The 10,608-nt window shown below is 38.2% G+C and overlaps 2 protein-coding genes across 2 annotated transcripts; both read left to right on the top strand.

Annotated features, from left to right (window-relative positions):
• Tbc1d15-17 (TBC1 domain family member 15/17) lies at positions 1 to 5,320 on the top strand. The gene is made up of 9 exons (XM_076772548.1): positions 1 to 1,805; positions 2,197 to 2,289; positions 2,365 to 2,866; positions 2,942 to 3,118; positions 3,186 to 3,280; positions 3,424 to 3,622; positions 3,699 to 3,916; positions 3,995 to 4,309; positions 4,374 to 5,320. Exons 1-9 carry the CDS (start codon positions 1,779 to 1,781, stop codon positions 4,677 to 4,679), a joined length of 1,932 nt encoding a protein of 643 aa, XP_076628663.1. The 5' UTR covers positions 1 to 1,778; the 3' UTR covers positions 4,680 to 5,320.
• A 129-nt stretch (positions 5,321 to 5,449) lies between these two features.
• LOC143345434 (uncharacterized) lies at positions 5,450 to 6,706 on the top strand. The gene is made up of 2 exons (XM_076772549.1): positions 5,450 to 5,806; positions 5,894 to 6,706. The coding sequence occupies exons 1-2, from the start codon at positions 5,583 to 5,585 to the stop codon at positions 6,408 to 6,410; spliced, it is 741 nt and encodes a 246-aa protein (XP_076628664.1). The 5' UTR covers positions 5,450 to 5,582; the 3' UTR covers positions 6,411 to 6,706.
• The last annotated feature ends 3,902 nt before the right edge of the window (positions 6,707 to 10,608 follow it).

The following is a 10,608-nucleotide window of genomic DNA, read 5'->3' as shown; positions in this document are numbered from 1 at the left end:
ATCTACGTGCAAGTGCACTAACTTGGCGGGATTTACATATGTTTTCGCAATGTGCAACAATAATATTCTCAAACGTAGTACAAGATCGATATACATAGCAATAAGATTTCAACCTCGATGATTAGGAGCTTTCAATGAACGATTGCTATTTCTCTTCGACCTACATATTTTATTATTAATACAATTGCATCAGAAATACCCTGATATAGCCCAATAGGAAATGATTTCTCCTTTGGCAAAGGTATCGATTTTTGTTTATTCGAAAATCGATTGTAAAAATGTGCTATCGCATATTCAGATTAAAAATGTTTACCTTTACCTTTTGTTGCGGATGATCTAGGATCTATGGGTCATTTTGATCCACGATAGCCACTTATCTTTCCTTTGAAGGCTACTTACTATTTAAACATCAATAAATCGTGATGCACAATTTGAAAACTGCAACACATAGGTTAAGTTGGAAAATGCAAGTTTTATAACCCTAAGAGCGGTTAAAGTAGCTTACGATTTTAGACAGAAGATGGCAGCATCTAACTGTCTGTGCACAATTGCATACGTCAGTGTTTCTCAACTGTGACCCACAAACACGATGATGGTCCACGAATTCTCAGAAGGAAAAAAGCACAATTGCTTAGGGAAAAGTTTCCATAAATACATCGCCAAGATGCAATTCAACTGTTTATTTAAAGTAAAATAAGAAATTGGGTCTTCCAGCCTGATAGTAATTAGATGATCAGTAATTCGGTCAAACGTATTTTAGGGATGACAGTGATTAGATCCTTTACCCTATGTATATTTTTTAATTAATAATTTAATTCTACTCTGAAGATCCACGGGTAGATGAAGTTTGAGAAACACTGGCATACATAGTTTACTTTAATGAATCCAGTCCATTTGTGGGAGAAAACTTCTCCCTCTGCGAAGGTGCTATTGTGATTAAGTGTTTAGTTCAAATTTGAGATAATGAATGAGTAATGTTACTTAGCGCCTTAATCAAGAAACGACCGAATAGATATGCTCTTACTTTTAATGGCATTTGCCTTCGGACGGAACGATTCATGCGAATAAACTACACAAACATACATTAAAGATACCGATTTTACAGGTGTTTTCAAGGTAATCTAGAGTTATTATCAGACATGAAATTCTTCCATCAAAACAATCGTCCAATACTTTTACATTCTACGATGTCCACATTCGTTTAGCGACGAAACAGAACTTAACATCTCGTAAAACAGGCTGAAATAGCATATAATTTGAAAACGTGTTTCGTTATCACGATCATTATACATATGCACGTATTTAGGTTGCCGTAGACTTCGTATTACTCACACGGAACACGGTGGTAAAATAAATGAGCGAACGTTAGTTAGAAAGAGTAAAGTTTCGTACAGAGGTCGCGATTAAACGCTTACTCATACGTATGCACACAGTAGATGTACGAGTTGGTAGCTTGATTGCAGGGAGTTGACGTTTACCGAGTATCAACAGTTTCTAACAGATTATCGAAAAGTATTGCGAAATGCTTTATGATTATCAAATATCGAAAATATACAAAAAACGGCAGAAAATTATTTCTTTCCTTTTGGCGCGATCAACACGATACTAGGCAGATATACTCATAAGCGGCATCACGCATTGCATGATTGCACGAGTGAGCCGAGACAATAGAATAAAGGAAGAGAATAAGAAGGTAAACTTGTGAGATAGTAGAAGGGGTGCGTCGAAATTGGCCGTAACTCGATCAGCCTGCTAATTTACGCAGAAATACTTTCGAAATGTTTGAGCCCACGGAACAGAGAAAGGTGAGAACCATTTGTAAGCGATCCGCAATTGTGCAAACACGATTTAAGTATTTTCATATAATATCGTCTGGTTCGAAGTCGTGTCACAGTTTTAATATTTACGTACTCTTAAACATCTACTCACATGCAGTACTTGTATGTTAACACGACCCCTGACAAGTTATATGTAAACATGCGAATCAAACTGTCATTCAATTCAGTCTTTATGTTAATTATACGTCGTTGTTGTTAGACATTTGGATAAACTGATTTTGCTCCATTCGTTTAATGACATTGTTAGGTTAGGCGGTACCTGCTGTTTTATTCATTTTGGTGTCATCTTAAAAAATGTGAAACTAAATTTTTTATTATTAATTGTTATTCCATTTTTCCTCTTATCAATTTTGATTAGGAATTGTGGATTCAAACAGGAGTTGAATTCAGAGGTGGAAGTATTAAGGAAGACGAGGTCCATAGTCTAGGAACATTAAACATTGTAGAATATGTAAGTAGACTTCGTGTCTAATAGTATTTCTTTCGATAAACAGTTTATGGTAAATGCCATATTTCAAAATTGTAGTCTTTTGGGAAATGTATAGAATGGAAACCCATTGAGGATTCTGTGGTATCGGAGAACCAAGCTCAGGATCCAGAATGGTCTTTAGTAGACACTCATACCAGGCGTACTCCTACCTCCCCAGAAGGAACAGACTCTCTTGGACGTACAAGAACTGTCAGAATTTTATTCACAGAGTTACACTCCTTTCGTATAAATCATAAAGGACAACAACTAATATTCATACAAAAGGATGGTACCATCCATGTTGCTTTCTTTCAGTTGTCTAATGCTGAAAGTTTTATAAATTCTTTAAGAGGTTTCCTTAGATTTGTAAAGTCTCGTACAAATAGAAATTTGTACATCATAGTAGACGAAGTGCCGTCTGTATCAACTAAATCATTTGCCGAGTTAGACTTATTTCCGGAAAATACGTCAGATTACGTTTGGAAATTTGTGAAGAATTTACAAAACCGTCCATATGAAACAACATTGGAAGCCTTTAGTAAACTGGCAGATATTTGGTGTAAGTTTACGAGAGTATGTCCTGTACAGATTTTTAAATATTTTAAGAACTGATATGTAAAACGTTAACTTATAGTGTATAAAGAACCAGCTAAACGTCCAGTCGAGGAAGCAGTCGCGGATATACTAAATAATTCGCTTTCGATCGATGTTCCTCATCCGCCGGTAACGATAAGTTCTGGGGAGGAGTACGAAGTAATCGGGGTGCATGAATTGAGTTTGACATTACCGCCGCGACCACCATGTCCAAGAGGTATAGTAGAATAGTTTTTCGCTAAGTGATTTTATGTAAAGTATATAAATATACGTGATTATGATAGGTTTACCACTGTCGCTAGAACAGTGGAAAAGATATAAGGACCCAGAGGGGAGAATTATAAATCCTCAAGCAGTAAAAGAAATTATTTTTCATGGGGTTTGTACACATGATTTGAATTCGACATTTTTTTGTACATACACGGATATTTTGCATAGAAACTAATATAAAATTTCATACGAGTTATCATGAAAAAATTACAAATATAACAAACAAACTATGGAAAAAGTAAAATTTTTCAGGGTGTTGTCCCGTCTTTGCGATTTAAAGTATGGAAGTTTTTATTAAATTACTACCCATGGAACTCTACGCGCACTGAAAGATTAAACTTAAAAAAGAAAAAGACCGACGAATATTTCAAAATGAAATTGCAATGGAGGTCTATGACTCCCGTACAAGAAAATAATTTCGCTGATTATCGAAATCGAAAAAGTGTGATAGGTAATTCACGAACGCGAAATGATTAAATAAATTTATTTGTCAGGATGATAATTTCAATGTAGACTACAAATTTTAGAAAAGGACGTTAATAGGACGGATAGAATGCTTCCCTATTATCTGGGTGATAATAACCCACACTTAGTAGAATTGTACGATATTCTCATGACGTATGTAATGTACAATTTTGATTTGGGATACGTCCAAGGTATGAGCGACCTTCTTAGTCCTATTTTATGTTTAATGAAAAGCGAGGTAGATGCGTTTTGGAGTTTTGTTGGGTTTATGGATAAAGTGGTAGGTTCTATATTACATATTTCGTAACATAATCGTCTGTGAAATACTTATAAAACGAAATCGTTATCCACTAACCAGAGTACCAACTTCGATATCGACCAAGCTGGAATTAAACATCAATTGTGCCAATTGTATACTCTTTTGAGTACTATAGATCCGCAATTAGCACACTACTTAAATATGCAGGATTCGGGGAATATGTTTTTTTGTTTCCGATGGCTTTTGGTACTGTTTAAAAGGGAATTCAACGCGCTCGGTATAATGAAATTGTGGGAAATATTATGGACTGAGTTACCGTGCAAAAATTTTCATCTACTTTTATGTATAGCTATTTTAGACACGGAAAGAAATACGTTTATGGAAAACCGTTATGGATTCACAGAGATATTAAAGGTAAGTCTATTAAATGATATGCTCGAGCAATTGTTTGTTAATTAAGGGAAGATGTGTTTTGCAGCATATAAACGATCTTTCGCTTAATATCGATCTATCTGGGATGCTATCTAAAGCAGAGGGTATTTACTATCAATTAATGTCGGTAGCGGATCAGTTACCTGATAATGTTCGCACAACAATTGGGCTTGAACCTTTGAATAAACCATCTTCGACTAGTATCGCAACAAACGGCGAAGCTTCTGGCCACAATGTCGAAGCTAATAGAAATAATAGTAATTCGCGACGAAATAGTGCAGAAAGTGGTAACGTTAAGTTTGGGGATGACGAAGTGTCGTTCGAACGTGGATTAAATTTATCACATATGTGAGATCAGGATGGATCGTTTATCGTAATTTCGGAAACGTGCGGTGCACCGCCATTGATTTTGCAAGACTCACACTTTTAAAGAAAAACGTTTACTGTCGGTTTTGCGAAGAGAACTTGTGTGTTGTTTAGTGGAACAATGCAACGATGCCTTTTTTGGCACTCAACGAACTTTATCGCGCATAATCGATATCTCGAATGCGAAATTTTACAAATGTATCTTTATATCCAACGAATCGTTCTGACGGAAGTATCGATGTCCAACTGATACGTTTCAATCGTTGAATTTGAAATTTTGCTGTATAAATGTCAAATATTACCTCGAATTTACGAAGTTACACCGTGAACTGTTGTTAGTAACGTTGAATTTTGAGGTATTTATGAAATTCACTGTAATTACGAAGAGATTATAGATCGCACATATTTAGCAAATAAGAAGTAGTTTCATACAAACGTATATTCTTTATCGTAATCATATTTTCGATGCATTGTGAATTTGGAACGTTATGTTAAAACGATTCACACTGTACTTTAACCGATGTTATGTGTTCGTGTCATTTTCACTTAAGTTCAATGGTCTTTTCCAGATTTGTACAAAGCCTCACGACAGTACTGTATATTTCTAATAAAAATCACCCGTTTAATCTCTGATATATATGTACGTGCACTTTCTTCATAGGCGCTGTCCCTTAAAATAAACTAGTGTTTCGAACACGTCGAAAAGTTAAAAATTTGCGTTATTAATTTGTTAATATTTGAATCGGGAATGCGTGTTTCCGTTACTAGTCAAATTCATATTCGTACGATGTTAGGGTCGATGTCGCGACAGTCGTTCTTGCGAGGACGCGTGAAAATATAAACGATGGTTTTTGTACAAACGTAAATTTGTCAACAATAACCGTGAGGTATGGAATTTGTCGCTCTGAAACGTAATAGAGGACGGAAAAAGAAGCGGCACTTGAAGAAACGACGTTGCGAGCATATCAAATTTGAGGTTAAGTCCATGAAACATCAGAGATTTCTTTCGGAATGTACCGATATGTTCACAACTAAAGAGAAATTGACTTCGAATACGAAGCAAGCCAATTCATTCTGGGAAAATTACACAGCAGCCCAAGAATGGCAAAAAAGGTAAAACATATATCTTTGTTGAAGAAAATTACAGCATACCATCCGGCGGTTTTTAGGATCGTCACAAAAGTAACTTAAATGTTACAGACACAGCGTAACGTGGTGGAGAACTCGTTGTTTTGCACTAGAATACGAGAATCAGGTGTTAAGAGATAAATTGAGATCATTGGCTCATCAGAATGCACAGCAATGCTCTTCGTACTCGTGGAGGAGTCAAGGTTACAAGAATCAAGATGCAAGAGAAGAAGATGAAGAAGAGGAAGAAGAAGATAGGACAGAAACTACAGTAGAGAACGAAACCTTGGAATTCCAAGTAAACGAAGATATGATGAACTTTTTAGAACAAAGCATAAGGCATAAAATTGAATTGAAGAAGAAACGCGAAGCTGAAGAGTCTGTCAAAGAAGAGGAGGAGAAAAACAAAGATACTTGTATTCAAGGTGGAGTCGCATGGGTACATGCAAGAAATAAAAGTGCAAAGTTATTGTACGGCGATGCAAGCTCAACTATATTAGCAATGGAAACTGCCCTTCAAACTACCATTGACAGACACAAAGATAAAGCAAAACCTCAGTATTGGCCTGTTATTCCTCTAAAATCATAAGCTCTACGTTTGTACATGGTATTTCTTTTATTTTGCATACCCGAATCTATTATTTTTGCTGATATGAAAAAAATGTGTTAGGTCTAAAAATACTATGTTGTATATTATTTTTTCTCGATCACCTTCACTCAACCTTGAATTAAAAATCTCGCTAGTTTAAAAGCAATTGAAGATTTTTCATAGATAATAAATTTATTAATTTTACAATAAATGTTCAAAATGGTGTCACATAAATGTTTTTCGTATCGGCTGAAATGAATATATAAATAAATATGTATTTCGTGGGAAAATATAAACAGATCCTTTTTGCATATGTTCGACGATACGTCATTTATCCAATCGGTGCAGTTTCTGTTGTCCCCGCGACTGACGAAAGATGACGCTACGTACCCCTTTCTTTCCCGATGTGCATCTGCATACGCGCAGTTGTGTATGTGCTGGCAACAGCGGACGATTGCTAGGTCATCGACGAAAACGAGTTTTAGCTTTTACGCGTACGAATAAAACCGCGCATTAAATTTTAATGTTAGACTACAGCGCTATGGCAACTGAAAATTCTTTAGCGAGTCAATATGTAAATAATGATCGAACGCGAATACCGTCGTCGTTTATGAAATACTCTATATTATTATTATTAGTAGTAGCAGTAGCGGAATTACTACTATTACTATTAACATCAACAGGATATGATCCTTCGTATATAAAAATAGTATAAAATAAAATAAAGAGGTAGTCGAAAACTTTAGACATGTTCGTGGAGTGCTTACCGCGGTAGTTGAACTTATTAAGTTAATTATATACATGGGAGCTTATCGCCCTATGTAAATTAGATACGAATGACGATAATGATCCAGACAAAAATCTGCAAAATTATCGTAGGAGTTTGCAGATACAATAACGCGATTAAATGGATCACAAGAGCCATGATGAATAATGCATTGTAATTTAATAACAAGTTAAGTCTTTTTAAAGAGTATTTCAAACTTCGGTTAAATGTTTTTCTGCGCCTTACATTGCAGAAAAGCATCGATTACGTGATATTTTAAACTGTATGTAAAGATCGTTTATTGTTACACACGAGTAGTGTCGCAAAGAGCACAAGAAGGGTTTCGATTCTTGTTCTCGTTGGTAAAAGATTTGCATAAAATAAACGATTTACGGGGGCACCTTTTGCACCCCGGCCAGAAACGGCCCTGTCTGTATCAGTATTCGAAATCCGACGTCGTTCTCGACAGAAAACCAAGAGTTTTCAGTAGCAATATTTATAGAACGGCGGAAAAATTGAATGCGACACAAACCCGAAGATCTATCGTTTCTTTAATCTTTAGTATTTACGAACGCAATAAAATCGGATAACTTAAGTTGGCCGAAGAAAGTTGAAATGTGGCGACAGTTACGAGTCGTTCTCATAAAATATACGAATTATCTCCCATCTATGAAATCAAATTGACTCGTAATTTATGAAGCATCGACGAAGCGGTATATGTATTGTACGTACGCACGTAGAATTTAAAAGGGTCGAGATTGAAGTCTCGACCGATCGTGCCAGGGGCAATATCAAGTTGTTCTCAAGCATCGAGTCGCGGTACCAGCGAGGTAGCCATAAATGACACCTCGACCATGAAATATACGGGAGGAAGCAATTAATAGGTAATCTAAACGACGGAGCAATTATGTCCGCATATTGCTATTATTATTCTTATTATAATAATTATTATATTATTACCAGGATCAGAAATAATCGATCGGCGATGGTGCAATTCGAATGGTAATCCAACCTACCGATACTCCATTGCAATGCATGTAGATGCACTTATTAGTACATACGGAAGTACGTTACTGTGTCCGTGTGCATCTATACGTGACGAAAGCCGAAGAGGAGAAAAGATCGTGTACAGATCCAAGATAGATGCTCCAGAGACTATGAACTCACGGTTCCCGAGCACTGTGAAATTCTATATCTGTATACAGTGCGAACGTGTTTGTGCTAAAGTGTTATCCGTACAAGAACCTCTCTGTGTACCTGGGTAGAAAGGGGATCAGGAGGCTAACCGTAGGCGGTCTACCCAACATTCTGGAACTCTGGAAATCAATCGGGTTCGTTAGCCTTTTTACTGCTGAATTCATTTCGTAGAGTATCTTCTTTTCTTTTTCGTAACCAACAACTAGGCCAATGCGACGATACTCGGTAATAATGCAACGTTAGAGACCAATGTTCTTTATAATTAACAAATCGAAGACGATCGGAGATTCGAAACCAAACTGTCTTAAACTTAAAGATCCCGCCACGAACTCGGTACGTGTCCCATAGTCACATCCCGGTAGGATTAAGGTTAATGCGTTTTATATTGTTCCGAAGAGGACCACACAATTAGCGGTCGAAGCGTTAACGACAGTTTAATGTGGGCTTTTATGTCCAATAAACATACGGATCCTACATTATCGCTCGATAGTTCCGCGAAGGAGGAAAAAGATTTACTCCTTGCTCGATTAATATAATTATTTTCTAATAATTACGCTCGTAAATGCACGGTAAGAAATCGAGTAACAGGAACGTTACTTCCCCGATTCTCGACGCGATTATAAACATTTTTGCGCAAGAATCGAGGCGCCTTGGCGAACAATTTTGTAAAGGCGATCGAAACATCGTAAATAGATCGTGGCATAACGGGAGGGGAATGTCTCCGTTTCTGGATAGTTAAGGTCGAATTTTATTGGTTCGCGACGGACAGGTCGTACAGGCGTCGGGGATCTGTTTCGATAAGGAGCATCATTCCCAAAGTTATTTCGGGGAAACGTATTGCGAGGCTGATCGTGGATCACGAGGAAATAAATATTCCCGGTGTGTATCGAAGATAGATTAGAAAAGGACAGACGAGAGAGTTCCTCGGTCAGTCTGTCAATACGTTATCTCGCGGTCGATCCGCTGACACGGTCTATGGAATTCTGGAACCAGTTCGAGAGGCTCCAACATCGATACTTCGGTCCAGAGAAAGCCCCTAATTATCGAGATAACGCGTGTCGCGGTGTCGATACTGGTTACGTATCGGATCTCCACCTTTACCTACTCCCACGGGATTTTCGGATGATTTGTTGGCATTTTCGAGCACCACGGGTTGCTTCGTGGCTCGCCCCTCGATCGAATTATCGATCCTCCGGTTCGCGAAAGGGGTCAAGGAAACGGGTTACACACGCCGATGGTCTCGTGCGCGTCAAATTTTTCTCGCGATCGACGGTTTCGCGAAGATATTCGAGTTATCGATCGACACGCGGTCCTTTTTTTACGATTTGCAACAAACCGGTCGTACCTACGCAAAGTGGGCTCAGTACGTACGAGAGGCGTTTTATATCCACCAACAACTTTCATTTAGATCTTTATCGATCAACTTTCACAGTATACTCGCATATTGCTCTTTATTGCCACGGTACTGACGTTCTCGGCGCTTTCCCGCGAGCTCACCATTCGAGATTTCAGGCATTAAATTTTCGATTTTTCCACCCCGGCCGCGACTAGAATAATCGTTTTAGCTGTCTCGCGATAAATTCGACCGGCCACGTTTCCGCGTATCCTCGGCGCGAATTGAAACTAACGAGTCGCAGCGTCTTGTATTCCACGAAACTCGTCGGTGGCTGAACGACGTCCATCTTAAATTAGCGTTACGCCACCTGGCACTTAATCTCTCCCTTGCCTTTCTCTGGATGAACTTAAATATTAACCCCTCGCCGTACAACGACGAGTCTTGCATCTTCAAGTTTTTACGTTGACGAGTAAAATTCTTTTTCGCGGCCATTCCTTGCACGAACAAACAAAATTAAACGGTATACGTTTGAACGATTACATGAAATCGTACGTCGAGGGGTTAATAATCAAACTGGAAATCTTTTTAACTGTACTGGGATGTCGTCCACCCACCAACGACATTTTTATCGTTTGGAGCAGAGTTTCTCAACCTCGAACATAAAGCTCGACGTCGAAACGAGCGAAAGAGGGGGGGATTGGAGTTTCCATCGAATTCCTGGGTTTCGTGCGCCCTTTGCCGAAGATCCAGGGCTAAGTGCAGGCGCGTACATTTTTTTCCAGGCGCAATTTCGAGTCGTCGGGTCTCTGATCGTGCTCGGGAGTCGTTCTCTGGAGCATTTGCGACCTCGTTGGAACGTTTTAAAACCTACCTTTCGTGCAACGCGTCAAGATAGCGGT

This window comes from Colletes latitarsis, chromosome 9 (genome assembly GCF_051014445.1).
Source record: "Colletes latitarsis isolate SP2378_abdomen chromosome 9, iyColLati1, whole genome shotgun sequence".
Lineage (NCBI taxonomy): Eukaryota > Metazoa > Arthropoda > Insecta > Hymenoptera > Colletidae > Colletes > Colletes latitarsis.
The sequence above is the reverse complement of the archived record's forward strand: the minus strand, read 5'-3'. Positions and strand labels throughout refer to the sequence as shown.